This window comes from Magnolia sinica, chromosome 6 (assembly GCF_029962835.1).
Source record: "Magnolia sinica isolate HGM2019 chromosome 6, MsV1, whole genome shotgun sequence".
NCBI lineage: Eukaryota > Viridiplantae > Streptophyta > Magnoliopsida > Magnoliales > Magnoliaceae > Magnolia > Magnolia sinica.
Window position 1 is genome coordinate 104,873,269 of NC_080578.1, and position 21,919 is coordinate 104,895,187.

The 21,919-nt window shown below is 37.8% G+C and overlaps 1 protein-coding gene across 4 annotated transcripts; it reads right to left on the reverse strand.

Moving 5' to 3' along the window:
* Positions 1-2,770: 2,770 nt before the first annotated feature.
* Positions 2,771-9,607, reverse strand: LOC131249418 (type IV inositol polyphosphate 5-phosphatase 7-like). 4 transcript variants are annotated; one of them, XM_058250199.1, is made up of 14 exons: positions 8,924-9,607; positions 8,694-8,781; positions 8,343-8,414; positions 8,091-8,178; positions 7,860-7,964; positions 7,122-7,746; positions 6,634-6,827; positions 5,901-6,009; positions 5,538-5,689; positions 5,177-5,433; positions 4,908-5,024; positions 3,981-4,050; positions 3,677-3,874; positions 2,771-3,237 (listed from the first exon to the last, which is right to left on the reverse strand). In XM_058250199.1, exons 1-10 carry the CDS (start codon positions 8,951-8,953, stop codon positions 5,208-5,210), a joined length of 1,689 nt encoding a protein of 562 aa, XP_058106182.1. In that variant the 5' UTR covers positions 8,954-9,607; the 3' UTR covers positions 2,771-3,237; positions 3,677-3,874; positions 3,981-4,050; positions 4,908-5,024; positions 5,177-5,207. The 4 variants fall into 4 exon arrangements, with proteins under 4 accessions (XP_058106182.1, XP_058106180.1, XP_058106183.1 ...); XM_058250197.1 differs by having other exon boundaries at positions 8,091-8,181; XM_058250200.1 differs by having other exon boundaries at positions 5,538-5,686; positions 8,924-9,604.
* Positions 9,608-21,919: the final 12,312 nt, after the last annotated feature.

The following is a 21,919-nucleotide window of genomic DNA, read 5'->3' on the forward strand; positions in this document are numbered from 1 at the left end:
GAAACCTTCCTAGTGCCCACCATGATGTTTATTTACCATAATGACCTGGATGATCCAAAACTTATATGGCCCCAAGAAGTTTTCAACGGTAGGCATTCAATCCTCACTGTTTCCAATGGTGTAGTTCACTTGAGCTTTGTATCTGTCTTATTTTTGGGCTCATGCCTTAAAATGATTTGGAAAAGAAGATGAACGGCAGGGATAAAACACATACATCACGGTGGGCCCCACAGTCGGGTCACCAGGGACCGGGTCTCCAGGTAATCCGCATCTGCACTTGGCAAACCTCTGCATGATTACATGCATAGGGAAATGTAACTCCTCTTACTTATCATAGCTTAATTATTTTAAAAGATGCATCCAGTCATCATAGGCTAATATTTTTTTTAAAAAAAAATTCATATTCGGGCAGAGTGTGATGGATGATACACAGGCACCTAGAAATTCCCTCAAATTGCATACGTGGCATGCATTCTAGTGTAGATGTATCTGAACAAAAAATTAAGATTACTTGATCATGTGACTTTCAGATTAGCGGACATTTGATTGGAAGGTTAGATATGAAATGCATCCAATGGCTCTATTTCAACCAAAAAAAAAAAAACATCCACAGATCAGAGGCTAGGGTTATTTTAAAAATGCGATTTTAGGAATATGACTTAACAACAGTAGGTTCCACAAATTAATCGGTTTATGTTGAGTAAATATAAGCCATGTATACAATTTCCAGGTGCATGCGTATCAAACGACACATGCTGCCAGAGTATCAAATAACTTCCCCTTTTAGCAACCTGAAAATTCCTCCCTTGTGTTGTGGACACAAAAACCCTGGTTAGGAAAACTGGGGACCCACCCATTCCTTAAGTAACCTTACATCATTGATCTGTTGGGCCCATCATGGATGGACCACACCTCAAAAATCTCTTGACTTTGACACTTACATCCTTCTAAAGTATAGGCCTGAAAATAGACGGTTAAGAAGAGAAATATACTAACACTGTCCATTCAGTTGAAAAAGACAAAAAATAAAAACAAAAATAAAAATAAAGCACTAGATTGGGGGCCAGGATGTACCAATATTGGGAGACATAATGGGACCCAGCTGAAAGATGGTCTGGACCACTGAACCAACGGTCCCCTTTTCTTCAGATATTTTGGTCTCCAAAGGGTGCCTGCCCCTGAGCAAATGGGCCCACTTGTCCAAATCTGAATGCACTGTTCACATCCTAAGGCCAGGATCACAAGATCACCCAAGATCTGTACTTGATCAAGGAGACAGCTGATTTAAAGAAAGGGAGATGATATGGTAGAGTTGGGAGCAGGAGAATATGGTAGCGCTATCTCTAACGTGGATCTGGGGCCACCCATCTTGTGGGCCCTACTACTACAGATGTAAAATAATTTAAAATATGCATAGGATGGTCTTAGTCATATAATCAGTGGTCCCCAGTTTTGAACGTCTAAAAAAAAAAAGTGGCTGACGGTCAAAGTAGGAGAAAGTGAAGAAAGCTGATAGATTTGATTCTCTAAAGTTGTGATTTTTGAAACACAAGCCATCTATGGTAGGGTCACTAGATGGACAGCTCTGATTTATAGATCAACCCCAATTGCACACGTGATAATGTAGATAGTATATAGACCGTTTTTCACGTAGCCTCTGACATCGGTTTCAGACCACTGATCAAGTAGGCTACAACAGGACGGTGATCAACTGATTGGTGGCTAGAAATTGTCTATAAAAGACAAAAATAAGCAATGTTCCGTATTCATCGGATCAGACAGAACAGAATCCACCTTCATTAACGGTTTTGATCTTGTCCATGTGAAATTGTGTAGCCACTTAATTAGATTTAGTGACATGGTAGTTGTGCAGGCAACCGAATTTCCTGTAACCCTATGATGTGGGGTCCACTCTATTGTATCTGTTATATCAATTCAGAAAGTCAGTTTCACCAGTTCATTTTAGGACAGCCCTTGAACGAGAGGATTCTTGAAAGAAAGAATTCAAAACTCAAGTAAGCCACAGCACAAGAAACAGTGAGGTTGGGACTCATGGTTAGATCTATATGCCAAACTTCTGTGGGCCCAGGAAGGTTTAAATGGTGACTGTTACATGATATGGTGCACATCAAAGAGATTTATTCCAGAAACAAAAAATAAAGATAAAAACCTATAACAGCTTTTACTACTTCTCACAATATGTAAGAGCAGTTGAACCACTGTTATAGAACGCCTTAGGTGTGGCTCAATTGAGTTTTTAGATCTGCCTCATTTTTGGAATGTCCTAAATGATCTGGCAAAACTAAAGAACAAAAGTGGATATATGTAGGCCCCACAGCACTTGTGGTTAGAACCATACAAAACTCTGGCAAGAGAGGAAAAAAAAAAGGAAGAGTAAATGGACAGGCATTGTCTGGACTGCAATCTGCTTTCTCCAAAGTTAACATATTGTGTCAACCTGTCCACACAGCACATGACATAAGCGGCGCGCTAATCCAGGCCATCCAAATAGCAGACCCCATCATGGGTGGTGTGCAGAACCAAAACCCAGAATGATCAACTGATCCTAACAAACTGGAGTCTGTTAAATGAGCTTCGAAAATGAAAAAATAAAAATAAAATAATCAGCAGTCCAGTCCAAATTCAACGGCCGGAACGAGATGGTTAGGATTCTCTCCGAGGGACTGTCGATGAGGCCCACCATTTGGATACCCTGGATTGTCAGTAGATGAGTTGTCACTATCGAATGAATTCCAGAAACAGGCACATATGATCAAGCCCAAAACACATCATTGTCATGCTATTAAGAAACAGTTACATTACAGCCATTACATGAAGGAAACAGTCATCCCGCTACGCATCAGTAATGGAATATCGCCCCATTATGTAATACCTTGATCATCATCATCATCATACCATCACCACCATCAAGCCCAAAATACACTTCGGAAAAAAAATAATAAAAAAATCTTTTACTTCAAAAATACTTGCAAGTCATAAGATGACGGGGCAGCACAGACCCAAAAGCAAAAGCTACATCTCTCTTCCATCTCTTTCATCTCATCTCTACCTCTTCTTTTAAACAAAGAAACAAAAGTACAACATGGTTATTCCTTCCCTTATCTTTCCCCATCTCAAACCCAAAGTATATCCCCTACGATTGTTCAAAAAGAATAGTCTAAAAAGAATATTGAATTTGAATAAATGTCGAAGCCCACGTGTCTCGCTTCATTCCTCCTGCAAATCAAAATCATGGTTTTCATTTTCAGTTAGACGTACACAGCAGCATAGGATACACTTGAATTCAATTGCAATTACTGATCTGCAAAAAACCCATGGAAAGAAAAGGAAAAAAAAAAAAGAAAAAAAAGAAGGGGGGGGGGGGGGGTTGGTGTGGTTTCTTCAATGAGGGCCCAAAAACTGCAATCGCATTTGGATACAATTTTTAATTCAATTGCAATTACTGGTCTAGTAAATCAGGGAAAAGAAACAAAAAATAAAACCCAAATTGGCGTTTTTCTTCAATTAGGACCCAAAAAGCACAATGGCGTTACTTATCAAATTAGGCAAAAAAGAAACGTAACTGCAATATGAGGCCGACCTCTTTTTTTATATAATTAATTTCATCTTTGATTAAACTGAAATTTCACATCCAAACAGAGCATGAGCAACTTACTAATTTCAAATTATGTTGATGATATGCTGGTGCAAGTGGGGCTTGCTCTGAGCACTCAAAAACCCGAAATCTGCTAAACAGGTAGCCAATTTTGGGGAGCCAATTACCAGAGCATTACCACTCTTTCACGTATAGACTGCGGAGTTTGAACATGCGGACTTCATTATCAACAAATTTACAGCATTTTCCTGTTAGAATCTGGCAATTGCATAGATATCGTTAAACCCCAGTCAAGATCAAATAGATGAAGTACATTAGGAAAAAAAAAAAAAATCAACCGAAGGAGAAAATGAAAATGGCTAACCGTTGTATAAGTGGTGATGGACAGCTTACTGTCCTTGCAGCCAAGATTCTTTTTACAAATCGCTCTTCACCTACAAAACATGGATGGATTCACATATGGGAACGAAATGTAACTAAACCAACTCAAAATGATGTGCGTTTTCAGATGAAAAATTATGCATGTCCTGCTCATGAGCATGCCTAATATTGCCAATGCATGGGATTCAGCAAATGTCAGGCCCACAGTTTGGTTTATCGGATGGACCACCATGTACTAAAAACCCCATGAAAAATCTCCCAGATTATAAGTTCACAACCTGTGATCCTCGGACAATTTTCCATTGAACCAAACCATTGTGGCATTTTTTCCTTAACCATCCATTTGTACACAGTTGCTCAAATAAGCAGGATTGTCCAATCTGGAATACTTTCAAGGTATCCCCCAATCATGGTAGTTGCATCCGATGAAGGGTTGGATGACCAGATTCTCCACATGCAGCATCCTGCACGTTCGCAAACTGTGTATTTGCTGACAAGCAGTATCTTTTAATTCCTCTTTTGAGATAATTCGCCAATTTGTTCTCTAGATCTTCCCAACGTATATGAATATGCAATTAAATTTCTTTTCAAGACACAGGTACTGGAATTCAGATCACCCTTGAAGCTCCAAAATGGCATATTTCATATATATTGGGTCTAATAAGAAAATTGGGATGCCCATTTGTTCAATCGAATGGGGCATCATCAAATTTCTTATCAAAACTATATGATGGGGTCTGACAGTCTTAGAAAAGCCTAGTTCACCTGGTAAGAACCACTTCAAAAATAGGAAAAACAGAAGTAGCTTTAACAGAAAGGATTTGAATGAAAGTTATCCTTGTTTCTGTTCCAAGGATACAAGAATAGTTAATAGTAGAAAGAATGTCAGCGGACTTTGATCGGTGCTTACCATATAGAAAAAACTAAGCATTTAGTAGCTCTGCAACTTCGATACTTGCTGTAGTTTGTAAAATTGAATGAATTTCTGAACCTAAGCCATTCTCTTCGTGGGTAATTACAAGCCTTCCTATAGACCAATAGAAAAGGGAGAGAAAGAGAGAGCTTTAGTAAAAAGAAGACAACCATATGGGGCTGCTCAAAATGATGTCTTATTAGCATTTCTTGAGAAAAAAGAGGAGAACATTTGAAAGAAGAAGAAAAAAGGAGAGAGAGCTTCACCTGAATTCAGGTCATAGGTTGGCTTCCCCCATCAAAAGAAACTAAGTTCGGTGTATCCATACGAGTGTGGCAACAGTTCCTCTACCTCAATTCGGGCGCTAGAGCTACTCATGCTTCTCTTTGTTCGGCTATGGTTTATGTATTCAACCTCGGCTGTAAAGATGCCATAAACCGGTCGATGGTCCGAGAACCTAGACTCTCCACGAACATATGATAGTTGATTGAGACCTCTTCCATACCACAATATACGATCACACCTTCATAAATGAAAACAACCAGATTATCAGTTGGCACGCCAACAAATAGAAAGAGAAATTATGTTGCTCAATCATTAAACAAGTGTTTCTCTTTTCTCTTTTACCATGCGGGTGTCCGTCGCTTCTCTTTTGGATGCAAATCATCCCCAGCATACCGATCTGAGTTATTTGAATATTTATACGTGGGTGGGAAATAGATCCTGCCCTCGTTCCAACCCTCAAAAACACGGCCACGTCTCTGCTCTATCCGGAGCTGCTAAAAAAAGCAGTCAAAAGTTCGGATCAAGGAGTTTCTTCAACAGATAAAAGAAAAGAAGGAAGAAGAAAAGGAAGAAGCCACAGGAAGTCCTGCTTTCTTCAAATGGCAAGAATCCCACTACGGTAACAAAAGCTCTTCAAAGCAACAGTTGCCTCAAACAGAAGAAGAACAATCTGAAAAAAAAAAAAAAAAAAAGTGGATACCTTACCTGGTCTTTTTCCAACAGCGCTCTCCAGTTGTGCATCTCGACGAGCGCCTTTGCAGAGCGATACGATAGAGCAATCCGGTAATTCAAATCCCCAAGCCATATGATTCGACTAAAATAAGGGAACATTCAGTTACAGGATCAGAGCCAGACAGATGAAACAATACAAAATGAGATTTTAATTTTCAGTATCAATCTACCATTTGTAGTGCATCTTTAAAAGAGTATACAATGCTTGGCCTGAAAGTCAGTACAATACCTTTTGGACATTCATCTTGTACACGTGGGGTCCATGGTTTGGTTATCCAAACCATTGATATTATAGGCCCAACATAGATGGGTCATGCACCAAAAGATGGTAAATCCAAATCTTCCAATAGGTGGAAGACAAACACATGGTTAAGAAGAAAAATGCTGCAACCATTGAACAAGAAAATGCCAAATATTCTATTGCCAGGATCTTCCGATCTGGGAGATTTTCAGTGCACATGCCATCCATGGTAAACCCAACATATCCATGGATTAGATATTTGAACCATGGGCCCCACTTGTACATAATGAAAAACACTCGGCCCAAGCATTGTACATGGTAAATTCCCCTATCTCTAAATGGTTGTAGACATGACGATAGTCATCGAATAGCAACCTGAAAGTAAATGAAAATAAATGATGTTCTCAGAGGAATGAAAGATACTAAGACGAAGTTGAATTGAGAGGTTGGTGACAGCAAACTTACTCATGCTCAAGGATAGTTTCAGGTGATTTCTCATCACCTAACCCATGAACACGTGGAAATCTCGTCTTCCTCAAGATCTCCATAACATCCGAATTTCTCCGCAGCTCATCACCCTCCTTCTCCCCCGAGGTCAAATGACTGCATATGAAGCAGAAGGTTGTTTGGTGCAAGGACATGCTGATCGAGATCGAGCCCTGGAGTATCAGATTGACTCATATGAGTTCATGATCCATTGGAACGGAACAGAAAATGAATGTTGTAGAATTTGCAACTAGAACTGCCATCGAAAATTACAATGGTCGGTGAAAACCAATAAAGCCCATATAATGATTGGAAATAAAACAATCACTAATGGGTAGGAAAACCCAATTGAAAAGTATTCAGAAACAGTGAGCCAAATGCAAAAGAAGCAACTTGTGGTTTATTGGGACTGTGAAACAAAAACCATCAAACATGAGGAAAAGAATCCTTGAGGAACAGCAATGTACCTTGTTTCCAAGATAACCCATCAATCCACGGCCCACACAAGAGACTTTCATGTTCCGGACATCATCTCTTAAATCACTCCTAACCCAGACTGTGAGAAATATCCCAACCATCTGCTTACTTGCAACCAAACAGTACCTCGAATGCCCTGATGGTCTATCCCTATCATCCATGGACGAAGATGCACCATATGACATCGGCGAAACAAAACCAGTACTGGGCGAACCCCCCGGCCCATTCTCATCATCGGAAGAGCCCCACTTAAAATTGGGATCAAAATCACTCGGCCTATGACTGTACATGACCCGATCGCAGACACTGAACCGGCGGTCAAGCCTAGGTTGCGGGATTGAGATGTCATTGTCCATCCTCAGGCTACGACTCAAGGACTGAAATGATCGGCGGTGGAAGAAAGTGGAGGCCTTTTGCCGTGTCGACCCTTCAAAATCTGCATCCAATTCCGCAATGGGGTAGGGAACGGGCGAAGGCGTGTGGTAACCACCGCTTCCACTGGTACCAGGGAGATTGTTTAGAGTTTTTCTGATGAGTGCTAGCCATTTTCTCGCCGGGCCATTGTCTTCCGCACCTAAAACATTGCCGGCATTGAGCGGAACAATTTCCTGAAACCTGAAAAGGGAGGAATCAACAGACATTTTAATACCCAAAGAACCTAAAAGAAGAAGGAGACGAAGAAGATTGAAAAAAAAGAAAGGTCGGAGAAAGGGAAATCAAAAAAATACCCCAAAACATAGATATCAGCAGGAGGGGAGGCATGAAGCCAATCCTCAAGACTCAAATAGCTTGGTGGAGATTTCCCACCCACATTCCATGTTGCTACAAAAATCCTATTCACCCACATTACAAAAATGGAAGAAGACAAAAAAAATTCAATTCTACCATATAACAGAAAAAGGGATAAAACAAGATAGAATATAACCAACATAGAGAAAAGAACAAGACGGAAATAATACCGGTAGTCCTGCACATCAGTAAATTGAGCAGAATCAAGATCAACCCGCCCTTGCCGACTTCGATCCGAGTTCTTCTTGAACGATCTCTCTGCTGATCAAAAGCAGGCGGAAAATCAAATAAATAAATAAATAAATAAAAGGGAACAAAACAAAATAAAAAAGAAGAGGTATGTGATTTTGAAGGGGTTTTGGAAAAGCAGATTGCTTGGTGTGGTCCAAAGTGAAAAACAGTCACAGTCTGAGATGCAGAACCTGTTTTGCTTTTCTTGATTGTGCATGCTTCTTCCCTCTCTGAGAAGCTTGTCCTCCATTCACCATCCCCACCTGAAAAAGGAGAACATAAAGTAAGAAAAAGCAGTGATTGGTTGCTGTTGTATGCATCAAACCCATGACTACATACAGTAAAAAGGAAGAATTCAAACCTTCAAAAGATTAAGACAAAGAAGAAGAGATGAACAAAAGGAAAAAAAAATAATTTGCAGAATGCTTCAAATCCAGAATCTCTAAATTTACAAAAAAATAAAAAAATAAAGGAAAAATAAATAATAATAATAAAAAGAGGAGGACAGAACACATCAAAATCTCAGAATAGAAGAAACCTACCTGAATAAACAACATCATCAGCATGAAAGTCCTCAGCTTTGCTCTTGATATTGAACCATTTTCTCACAAGGGTCTTAGACCATGAGAGCTTTTTCATATATAAAAGAAAACCATTACCAAAAAATAGAAAAAGAAAAAAAGGGGAGTCAGAAATCTCAGAAGAGAAATATGCAAAAAATAGCCACAAGAAGAGAAAAACAGAACATTTCTGAAGAAGAAATGAAAAAAACCTTGCTTTTCTTCGGGTTTCCATCTCTCATTGTTTCAGTATTTCTTCATACAAGTCCCCCTGCTGGGAAGAACTTGCTTTCCCCCCTTTCTTTCCTTCTCTTGGGTATTTGGTTTATGGGTCTTTCTTGAAATGGGAAAAGAAAATGAAGGGGGAAATACAGCTCAGGAATTGGGCTTTTCCCTCCTTGTATATGATTTCTGCCTTCTGCGTATTGTAAGAAACCAGAGGAAGATAGAATAGAAGAAGCTGACTTCCTCTTTCTTTGCTTCTTCAGTAGAAGAGAAGAAGCTCAAAAAAAAAAAAAAAAGCTTCAGTTAGAAAGAATGAAAGAACAAGGCACCTCTCTGTTTCTGTGGTGAAGATTGAAGAAGACAAAGCTCAAATCTTCTAAACAAATGATGGGTTTTGTCTTAAAAGAAGCAAAAATTAAAAATAAAATAAAAATAAAGGAGGGGATTTCAGATAAAGGAGAATATTGAGAGGAAAATGCAATGTGGAGAAGAGAAAGATGTGATCTTTGGGAAGGGTTAGAAGAAGAAAATATAAGAGAGAGAGAGAGAGAGAGAGAGAGTCTCTCCTTCAAAAATAATCAGAACCTCGTTCTCAGTACAGCAAAGTATCGAATTTGAAGAGAATAAAGTGCAAACAGGGGAGTCTCCTTCTCGAGGCGTTTGAAGCCCATGCCCATATCCAAGGCCGGCCCATCTTCAAGGACACTTAAGACATGTTTTTTCATACTCTGCCAGACTATCACTCTTCATACACATGCACTCAGCAACTGTAGGACCACTGTACCTAAGTCACAGTCCCAAAATCAAATTGGTCTTTGAGCAGTCCTGACCTCTGACCCATGTACACTTTTTTTTTTTTTTTTCAAAAGAGGCGGGATGGAGCTTAACAATCAAATCCATGTGTGGGGCCCAGTTTAGTTTTTTAGTGAAATCCAAACTGTCCATCATTTCATTCCCTTACTTTTCTCCTTGGCGCCCAAAATTCAGGCCAACCCAAAAATCAGGTGAGTCAGAGCACATGGAACTGTTGGGATTGGAAACTCCTGCCATTAAAAACTTTTCAGATTATATGTGGGGCCCACTTTATTTTCATATATTCCATCCAATCTATTAAGAAGATACATCTGACCACATTGAATAGACACCCAAAATTTTATGCCGTCCAAAAACTTATCTGGGCCACAAAAACATGTGATTATAGAGGTTTTAGATACGATTTTATATGGTGTGTTTCACTTGAGTCTTGGATTATCTGAATTTCTTAAAAAATAATAAATTAGGAGTAAAATTACATGATGGACGGATTGGATTTCATTAAAACATCACAGTGGACCCTAAAAATCAATTTGTATATTAAGTGGATCTGGCCTCGTTTGGAAGTAAAACCAACCGTCCAATAGATTTCCAATAATCAGATGATCAAATAAGCGGAATCTTAGGCTAACAATACACTTAAACATGGACCCACAATTTAGACAGTTTAGTTCAAACTATTAGCATAGCTAATATGCAATTTTCTAAGTACCTCTGTATCATCCATCACACACTGCTAGAGTATCAAAGATTTTCTCATAGAGGTAAGCAAGGAAATAGCTAATGGGTCATTTATGTCCCACGTGCCATCATGGCAAATGTGTGGGACATTGAGAACATTCATCAAGTGGTCACCATTGCTAAAATGGCTGGGCCAACAGAACAGGTCTGTTCACTTACTTGGTGGGTATCAAGTACAAGATGGGCTGAATAAAAACTCCACCGATAGTGATACAGTGGCAGTACGGACCCATATCTTTTTTTTTTTTCCTTTTTTTGGACAGGGGGGTTGGAGCTGCTGCCTAGTGGCACACACCCAACTAGGATACACCAAGCTAGGTGAATGGAGTATCAAGTGAAAGCATGTGTAGCAATAACCAGATTCATGTACTATCAATTTCACCATGTGTGTGTGGCCCACCTATGATTTTTGAAATGAATGATCACAAAATCTCATTGGGACCATCTAGATGTGCACGTGTCTTATGGTGACATGGGACGTGTGTATGACACTCAGGACTTTCACGAGGTGGGGTTCCACCATAATCATTGATGGAAGTACACACAATGGTGGTGATGAAAGAGTACACTCAAACATTGTATAAATAGGATCTGTTTTTTCTTTTTTCTTTTTTTCTTTTATTTTGGAGAGAAAACATATACAAACAGCTAAGTAGTATCATTACTTTCCATATACAGAGATTTCCTTGTTGTTACATTTTTATACAGTAAGCTATTATGCGTTCAATGTATATCTATCATGCCCAACTTACTTAAAAGCTTGTGTGTGGGCCCCACCGTGATGTGTGTCAAACATCTACCCCATCAGTAAAATATATCATTCTATGGTGGGCGACGGGCTTAAAAATCAAGTCAATCCATAACTTAGGTGGGCCACACCACATACAACAGTTGAAAGTGGTTACCCTCCCATTAAAACATTCATAACCATTTGTTGGGCCCACCGAGATGTGGTTCACAAATCCAGCCCATCCATTGTGTGCAACTTTTAGAACTCAGGTGGGCTCCACCAAAAGCTTTTATATATTTTAGGATATCTTCACATGGTTTTAGATAGCATGACGTACCTGAGTTTAGCATAGGGTTGATTCTCAGAATATCCCATAACCTAAAGGTGACCCATCAAATCCACGGTGTTGAACATCACAGTGGCACCCGCACAGCTCAACCTCATGGGAAGCTCCCATGAGGTCAACCTTACAGAAAGAGTGTGTGTGTGTGTAAACTTGGAAATGTAATGTGTGTGTAAACTGCTTATTACATTTCCAAGTGATAAGGAATTGCCCATGCTTAGCAAACAACACTCTTCTAGAGTATTGTGCGGGAAACTTCTGTACAACTTCGAAATGGATTATAATGTGGTAGTGCATGATCAACTGACCAAAGTGTTCCCATTGTGTAATGTAATGCCAAACAAGTAAGAAAAAGATATAAACCAGACAACCAACCAACCTCCGAATTACCCACACGTTTTTAGAGCTTCATTATCCTGTTCATAGAGCTTTTAATTGCTCTTTATAAGAGTATTAATGGGTTTAGCACCAAGTTGTCTCATATTAATAATTTTGTAGGGTGTGGATTTTCTGGCCAGTTCCAAAAAACACTAAAACATGCTAAAGAAAAATCCAAGACAAGTACACTGCCCAGTCTTTAATATCAGATTAGTTATTGCCACCATTTGATCTCAACAAATAGATCAAAATTTTATAAATAAAAAATAAAAGAATATTTGACTCATGTACATAATCTTAGCTGTTGTTGGTATTTAAATTCTACCATAGAAATAGATTAGCTGCATCCCATCAAAGGGTGCTCCAAAGGCACATTGGGTTACAATTACTATGAGGGTCCACCCACTGATCCACTCCAAAAATCATAACAAGTCAAAGCCCTCATCCTACTCAGGATGTGGGTCCACTTTAAAGCCAATGGTTTGGATCATCTCCAAGTATGGATCACTATAGTCACTCATCATGAGGTAATCAAGCGTGGCATAATCCACAATTCATTCTTTAAAAAAAAAAAACACATCAAATAAAAGCGCACCACATCGTCAACCAATCAGTAAAATTTTCCAAGTGTGTTAAATGAGCCCTGAGCCTTTGGAGGCAACCAAAACGGGTTCCAATTACATAAGTAACTAGAATTGGAATCATTTATAATTGACCACACCTAGCTTTGATTCCAAGAATCAACCAAGCCTAGTGTTAGCTCCAAGAAAGCTTGGTTCCGACTCTATGAATGTTGGAAATAGCGTTCATGTGTTTTTTGTTTTTTTTTTTTTTTCTAATTTTTCTTTCATGCGTGTGGACTTGCTTGTATAGATATTATAATTGACTTGAAATCCCTACTAGCCAATTAGATCAAAATTCTGCGGTTGGCTAAACCCTAAAGAATCTATAAAAGTTAAGAAATTTGAAGACTCACTTAAAAAATGGCTCCTGATCTACGACCTAGGATTATGAGTAAAGAACTTTGGTTATAAAGAGTGAAAGTGTTAGGCATAATCTACTATGTGTGGTTAGCTAATTTTAGACGATGGGATAATTCCATGCTACATGAGAAAATACCGAAAAAATAACACTAGCAAACTCAAATTTCTAATGTGATAATATCTAAAATTTTGGCAAGCTATAGAACGTATGTCCAAAGAGTGTTTAGAAAAGAAAAATAAGCAATAGGAGATATAATGATACTAGAATGACTTATAGAAGGACTAAGCTACCACGAGTTTCCGATGCGACAGGATTCAAAATTCCAATAATTCACAAAGCATATACTTAATGGGAACTTAAAAAAGTAGGGGGTCGAAAAGGGAAGCGATAATGCAATTAATGAAGTATAAATGCAAATGATGACAACTTGATCCTTGCAACTTGAAGTGGCTAGGATGTAATGTGCGCAGTATGACTTAAAACTTATAGCCAGAGTAGAGCTAAGCTCAAAGATGTATCTTTAGAAGGCTAGGAGGCTAGGAGAGTGCTGAAGGAGGTTGGAGAGGGGGTTGGAATGGATAAGGGCTTGAAAGCTCAAGCTCACCTCTCTCTCTCTCTCTCTCTCTCTCTCTCTCTCTCAGGCTCTTTTTCACTCTTTCTTAAGACATGAAAGAGCTTTTGGTGCATTGAGTGTATTAAAATGAAGAGATGGGGTACTTAGAGCCCCATTGGATGACATTCTAACAATTGTTGGGACTTTAGGGGGTAAATAGTGATGTGGAGCCTTGTGATTGGTGGAGAGGAGATGAGGTGCCACGAGACACTCTCATATTGGTTGGAAGAAGTGGTAAAAGGTAAATAAAAAAAAGTTTTGGGGCTATTAATTGTCTTAGAGCAATTATCTCGTCCAATAAAGAAACGGCGTGCTAGTCTGACCTTGATATAGATCAGGGAGACACTTTAAGTTTTGTTAGAGGCACTTTTAAGGTTGTCACCCCTTAGTTTTGCCTTGAATTTTGGTCAGTTGGTTTGATTGGTCTTTAAGTCCCCAAAAAAACTATAATTTGGATTTGGAGTGGCTTTTGATGGGTGTTGAGATTTTTATTATTATTATTTTTTGAATTTTTTTAAATTTGGCTTGCATTTGATTTTGTTTTGGCTTGAATTTAGCCAAACTTCAAAGTTTGGCTTAGGCCTAGTTTGGCTTAGAAAGATGGCTAAGGCTTAGGTAATAGCTTAGGTACGGCTAGAGCTAAGGTTTAACTAAGACTTTCTTTAGTGGCGTTGGGGTTTAGGTAGTGAACTCTTAAGGACTATCTATGCCTCCTTAAGTTGATAGCTTACGTGGTGTGTATATAGACTTGCATACTTATTGAAATATATTATGTTGTATTTCTTTAGGAACCTCGTTCTAGAACGTTGAGTTGAGCTTTTGCAAGGTTGTTTCATGGGAAAAACTTGTTAGGATCCATAGAGCCTAATTATCAGAAGTGTATTGTTTATCTAGCCAGCATTTTCATGGGTCGAGTTTCGCGTTAAGCTTGATGGGGTGGCAGAGGGTAGTATCACCTTGCTTTGGGGTATCAAGAGGGCAATTTCATAATTTCACATGGAGTTTTATGTAAACCTTAGTTTGTTTGGAGCAATATATATTCTATCATAAGATAGAAAGAGTTGTCATTGTATTGAGAGTTACTTCTTCATTTTTTGCCTCTAAGCATACTAGATTAGCATGAATTTGTGAACGTATTGAAAGGGAATCATATAAATCTTTATATTGTAGTTTGCCTCTTTTTTATTGATTATAATGTTGTTGTGCATGTGGTCAAGAATGAACCTTTCTCTCAATATAGTTGAATAACAAGCATGATGAAGCACACACTCGTGCTATGAAGCTTTCTCACCAAATCCTTTCTTCACATTTTAGTTTGATCATTTTATTATGATTGAAAGAATTAAAGGATAGAGTGGATTGAGTTTTAAGGTCTAAGGTCAAAACCAAACATCTCTACTTCAAATTTATCATTATACCAACTTTAAATTTAAATTTTAAAATTAAAAATAAATAAATAAAAAATTAAAAAAAACAATAAACAAGATTGTATTTATTTTAGTTTTTGCATTTTTCTCAATTTTGTTTTGAAGAACATGGTCCGCATTTGCAATCCTTTTTAGCCCTAACACATCCACTAACATGCTCGATGGGACTCTTCTTCAAGTTCTAAAGTCTACAACTTGGAAATGGCATCTCTAAGTTTTGATATCTTATAGATAACGGCAAAGAAGCTTGTCATTGACTTCATTGACCTTAAGTTTTGTGATTGGAAACTTTCTCAAGTCACGGGCCACCAAGGTGTCTAAAACCACTCCAACTATCACTTAAGGGAGATAATGGGAAATGTCCAAAACTTGTTTTGGATTGGTTAAGTATATAGCGATATATTTAGAAGGAAAAAATTTGGTTTGAACTTTCCACTATTTAGTGAAAAAACACCATACACAATTAATATAAGCAAATCAAAACCACAAAAGAATAAAACTAAACTAAAACTCAAAAGCTAAAAAGAAAAATATATAAGCGACATAAGGCTGGATTTACTTTGGTTTAACAATATACCTGCATCCACAAGGCAAAAACTTGAAGCTTTATTCTTTATTGAAATGAGAGAAATCAAAAGCATAAGCTTACATTTCTCATTGTACAATCTCTCACCAATGAGCCTATATGAATATGTACTCCTCTCTGTACATGTGTTTTCTTTTTATAGAATACATCCTAAAAGAGAGTACTTATACCAATGACAATATTTAGTTCTTTGTAGGGGCGGGTTACCATTAGGGCAATATCATATCTTTACATATTTTCACTAGAAGACAACTAATTGTTAATGTATAGGACAAGATCATTAGCGTATCTTTTTCATTTATGAGATGGTATTAATTGATGAGATAAAAAGATGGTAAATTTTAAATTCTACACAAGTTCTAGAATTCAAGTGCTTAAAAATTAGCAAACTAATATGCAATACTTAAAATGCAACTTTAACAAGAGTAGTTATATGAGCAAAGCGCTAATAAATCGATGGTCGTGATCTTTTTCAAAGGGAAATTTTGTTACCTTGTGTTATAATAAGGACATTTTCAATTTCACCATATCATTTGACGAAATCATAGAATTAAGCATAGGAAATTCACCCTCAATAAAGCCAATATATCTTCACTTTCTATTAGTGAAGTAATTTGTATTTTCCATAACAGAAAGTTGAAAAATGACAATTGCAAAGAAACATAGTTGTTAATCTTGACTGATAAGTATAAAAATGGGTAATTCATTATTAATGGGTTTATAGTGATCTTAACTTCAACTAAATTAGGTGATAATAACTCACAGAAGGGATCTACTCAGTGCAACAATGAGGTATGACTTCTACCAATGGGCATCACTACCTTGTTTGTTACAAAATTTGGATGTACTTGAAAGGACTCTCCTTCGATTGCCGGCTCTGATGCCATAAAAACTTTCTAGAACTTGAGATTAAAATTTTGAATATTAAATCTCTCAAAAGTTAGAGAGGAAAATAGTTTTCATAAATTTATATTAATACAATCACAAGCATAGAAAGAATAATTTAAGAGGAAAACATGTACACAATAGTTATTTCATATGAAAATTTTACTATTTATGACTATAGAAGATAATGGAAGGAGTCATGTCCTTCTTCGTCATGTTGTGTGTAGGATTTGAGATTCGAAAATCTATTTATTACTTTACTTTTCAAAATGTTGGAAAAATTAATAAGAATATTCAAATGAAAATAGATTATGAATGAAGTGGGAATGTGCCTTTGGAGTATCATGTAATCATGACGTCTAGTCAATTGGCTATGTTAGAAATAGTCATGTACAGTTACAAGGTAGCATGAAAATTAGGAGGATGTTGCTAAAAATGATGTCATCTAAAGTAACTTTATAGTCATAATAATAGATAAATAATGGATGGTAGATTGAGATTGTTTGATTATATACAATGAATACTAAAGTTCAATAAAGAGAAGTACATTGATTATGGTTGCAAGCATAGTTAATAAACCTTCCTTTTAAACACCGCATTAAAAAAATATCATGGAATTGACTAAATGTTTATAATTCCATATATTTGGAAGACAGGAAAAAAAAAAAAAAAAAACTTTTTTTTGGCAAATGGGTTAAGCATGGATATAAATAAATAAATAAATAAAAGGTAGAGATTTAAAAACAAGAATAGGCAAATCACAGCCCATTAATAAAAATGACTAGAAGATGAAAATTTTTAGTAGAGACGTCAACTTATATGTTACATGTAAGGATTTAAGAGATGAAAAAAATATTGTTGAACTAATATTCCACTACCCAATACATTGTTGCTTCCTCATATGGAAATTCTAGCCATTTTAATTAAAACTTTTATTTAACTTGTATACATATATAAGGGAAATGTTACTACAAGGTCAACCTTGAGCGTGTGGGCCCCACCATAATGTGTGTTGAAAATCAACACTGTGCATTTGATGGATCCCTTTAAGATTATGGGATATTCCAAAAATAAGTCATATATGGAATTAAGGCGCGTCATAGCGTTTAAAACCATGTAAAGACTTGTCTAAAACATATAAAAGTACTTGTTGGGGCTCACCTGAGTTTTGGATGCAGCTGAAACTTGGTTTGAGCCCTCATCCAAGTGGGACACACACAATGGATTGGCTGGATTTGTGAACCACATCTTAATGGACCTAATAAATAATTATGAATGTTTTAATGAGAGGGTTACCCTTCTTAACTGTTGTATATGGTGTGTCCCACGAAAGTCATGGATTGACTTGATTTTTAATCTTATGGCCCACCATGAAATGGTACATCTGGCTAATGGGGTAGATGTTCGACACACATCACAATGGAGCCCACACAACTCGACCTCATGAGAAGTTCCCATGAGGTCGAACTCATGGTACCTTTTCCCTTCATATAAAACATACACATATGTTAACTTTCATTGATTGGAACTCTGTTAAATCCTAACCTTTCATTCTCTGCAATTTCAGTGTTTTCATTTCTTTGACCAAAATTTCCACAGCCATTTCAATGTTAAAAAAATGCTGAGTGGAAAAATATAATGGATAAAGCTAACCCCAAGTAGATTGGAAAATGAAATGACGAAGATTATGATGATGTTGATAGCTATATCTACAACTAAAAACAAGAAAGAAAATCCAAAATTCATCAAACACAAAAAATGTACATTAATCACTGCATCATGTACAGTGCATATATATACACACCCACCTTGTCTCACTACTTTTTTCATAGGAAGACGACTCAAGTACACTTCATCTGTACTAATTTGACCCACCTAAGCCAGGTGCATTTCTCTCACCAACAATCTGGTCCCACCATCATTGTGGGCCCACCATCACAGATGCCTGGACTCAATGAACTTTACAACTATGGTAGAGCTTGGTTTTCACCCTCTGATGGCACACATGTTAGAGATCCTAGCCCTTCATTAGGTAGTGTAAACCATCAACATGACATGGGCTATAAAATAGTATTGGTTGGTCCATCAGATCAATGGACGGTTAGAAAAATAATACCAACGGTACATATTCAATGTACATGTGTGCTTTGTTAAAAATGTATGCTGATTGATGAATGGCCTGGATGCGAGGGACCCACATTCTAACATGGATAGAGAAAAGATGGGAACATCTTAACCATTGGTGTATGGGTCCCATCCTGACATTGTTCAGAGACAGAGGACGGTATATCTTTGCCACAGGATCATTCAGTTCCTCCTATGGACCGCCCTGCCTGCGGTCAGCAAAGTAAGTGACACTATTTCTAACTGGTACAGCTTTCCCGGGTTTTACATTGGAGGGTTATTTTTTTATACTCTGGCAGTGCACGACAATTGATACACAGGCAGAATGAAATTGTACACGTGGAATTCATCAGCTCAAATTAAACCGAAGGAAAAACTCTAGTCTCTTATCCGTAGATATTTGTCCGTTGAAATGGGATCGCCAGATATATTTTATTTTCAACCGTCCGATTAATGTTCACCAAATCAGATGTTCAAATAATCTTTATTTTTGGTTCATTACACATCCAAAATGGCATCCATTATCTCAATGTTTTAATTTGTATTATGTATATGCCACGTATGCTATGTTTAAGTGCCTGCGTATCATACATCTTAGGCTTTCAGAGTATAAAATGTTTTCTGTTTTCCATTTGGTCTTCTCTCGGTAAGCAATGAAAAAAAAAACAAACAAAAAAAAAAAAAAAAGCCGTTAAAGAAAAAGATAAAGCGTTACCGAAGGAGAAAAAAAGATAAAGAGGGAGAGAGAGAGACTTTAACAATTTTTCTAACCATCCATTTTTCTTAGGCCCACCAGCAGGATTTTTCGGTTAAGTAACATTTACCATGGAGACCGTCCTATGAACGGCTGTGATTACGTACACGCGTTCCTTGTTCTTAAGCATTTGACGGTTGTGATTGGCCTTGTATGATGAGAGGTGCAAGTGGGCCCATGGCTCAGTGATCAGATCGTTGCCTGTTGGGACCCACCGAGGATGGGTCTTGACCGGAAGCCTATTGGGTGGTGACCCCAACGGCACCCACCTAGGTGGTGTTGGGTATTGTGGGGCCCACCTTGATGTATTGATTTATCCACACCGTCCATCCGTTTTGCTAGATTATTTTAAGGTTTGTCCCCAAACACGAATCAGATAAAAAAAATTCTCCTGTGGACCACACCACAGGAAATAGTGGTGATTGAACGCTCACCGTTAAAAATTTCTTGGGGCCACAAGTTTTGGATGGAGCTGATATTTGTATTTTCACTTCATCCCAGTCTACATGACCTTATAAATAGGTTGAATGGCAAATAAACAGTACCGTAGGCCTTAGGAAGGTTTCAACGGTAGTTGTCATGATACCCATTGATTCCTGAGGTGGGGTCCACTAGAGCTTCGGATCTACCCTATTTTCCAAACCAATCCTTAAAATGAGATGATAAAATGGATGTAAGGTGTGGATATAAAACATAGATATCAAAATGGGCCCCACAGCGCCCAACACCACCCACCTAGGTGGTGTTGGATAACCACCCAATCCACTTCCGTAAGTATCTCCACCACAGGACATTCCTAAATTTCAATCTCAATCGCCGGCTGCTATGATCGTTTGTCATCATTTTGAAAACGGTGGTAACTCTTCCACGGAAAACATAGTATTGTTTTACAGTAATTGAGACCATCCAAAAATTTACTAACAATATGATAGTAACCATTTGATTTTACTCATGAACTAGGACCACTCAATAATTTAATTTTAACCATACCTTTTATATATATATATCAACTGGACGGTGAAGATTGCTTAAAATGTGTGATCCTAGCATGATATTAGACATAGCATCCATCCAAGATGTGTGGGACAGTTTACATGGTCTGGATATCCACAAATGAGTGACACATGTAAAAAAGATGAGTCACCACCATTTATAAAATTATGGTTGACTATCATATATAGTCTAACGCCATTTTAAATTTGGTGACCAAAAATAGACAGACAGTTAAGAAGGAAAAGTACGTAAATTCAAAAGGAATAATGGAAGATTTAGTTCCAATAATATTTATATTGGTGGGCCTGTAGTCCTTAAGACCTGCACAAAGGTACCATCTCCGCCGTTGAAAAAAAATAATGGAATAGGTCAGATGGTGTAAATGGTCCCAATGACCCTGGATAGGTGCTTGTTGTGCGCCTGGGAGGGATAAGATGCAAGTCAATGGATGGAGGGATCGGAATCATAAATGCATCATTTCATTATTGAATCCACATATCTTGTCCCCTCAGATACCGTTCATAACTAATGGTGGATCATCTCCTTCTCAAGAAAAGGATTGCTAGGTGGGCCCACCCTCTCTCTCTCCTCTTTATTTTATTCATTTTGAGGTGGGCCCCATTTCTCCGTGGAGGATATATCACCCTTCACTTTTACCACCTGGGCATTTCATATCTGTGGGGGAATGATTCCAGGTTCTGCTCATCAGCACTCCCTAAAAGCCGTGGGGCCCATGTTTATGTGATCCAAATCGTCAGTCTGATGGTTCCTAGTATTGATGAGGGATTCCTTTGAAATCTCACAGATTGGACTATTTTACTGTTAGATTTCTCACCAATAAGTAGATAGTTGAGAGAAATTACACTGGCGGTTTGGGTAAGATAGAAAGAATACTAAATATTGAACGGTAAGGATTTTTCAATTTGATTTTTTTTTCCAAATAACGCCACGATCTATCATGGGGCCTATCAAATGGACGGTTTGGATTCTCGAACAGAACTCAGATCATGATACAACCACATATGTAATTCCTCCCCCTTCCATCATTACAATTTCATTGCTTCAAGGCTTGTGGATTCCAAGATCCACATGATAACTAGACATATATGGTTGTGGAATCATACAAAAAGAATAGCCACAAGCGTCTTTGGAGACAACTTTCTACTCTGCCAGAGGGTGATGGTTCGTATGCATCCACTCATACATTACATTGTACACGTGGCATTCACCTAACTCAAATCAAACCGTTCAAATCACGGGCCCGGTCTTACATATATCACAAGCTAAAAAATCGCAATGAACTTTATGTCCTAAAACGTTGATTTATGGATATCAAAATTAAACGAAAAATAATCGATGGCCTAGATTCAACAAACGAATGTCCATTAATCAGAGGCGAGGATAATTCGAATTGATCCGATTTTGGGATTTTGGTCCATCTAAAGTGGGTCTTGCATTTTGGACGGTTTAATTTGAACTGCACCTAGGAAATCGGACAGTTATCCGGATGCATACGTATGGACCATCAGACACTTAGATGGTTGTGATGGTGATTAGATGATTTGAGTAGACATAACTCGGGCGAGCACGCACTCCCTAAACATGCGATGGA

Coding starts and splice junctions, on each gene's coding strand:
- LOC131249418 (XM_058250197.1), bottom strand. CDS start 8,953: ATGAGAGATGGAAACCCGAAGAAAAGCAAG. Junction 8,782..8,923: donor GAAACCCGAAGAAAAGCAAG/GTTTTTTTCATT, acceptor TATATGAAAAAG/CTCTCATGGTCTAAGACCCT. Junction 8,182..8,342: donor AATCAAGAAAAGCAAAACAG/GTTCTGCATCTC, acceptor GCTTTTGATCAG/CAGAGAGATCGTTCAAGAAG.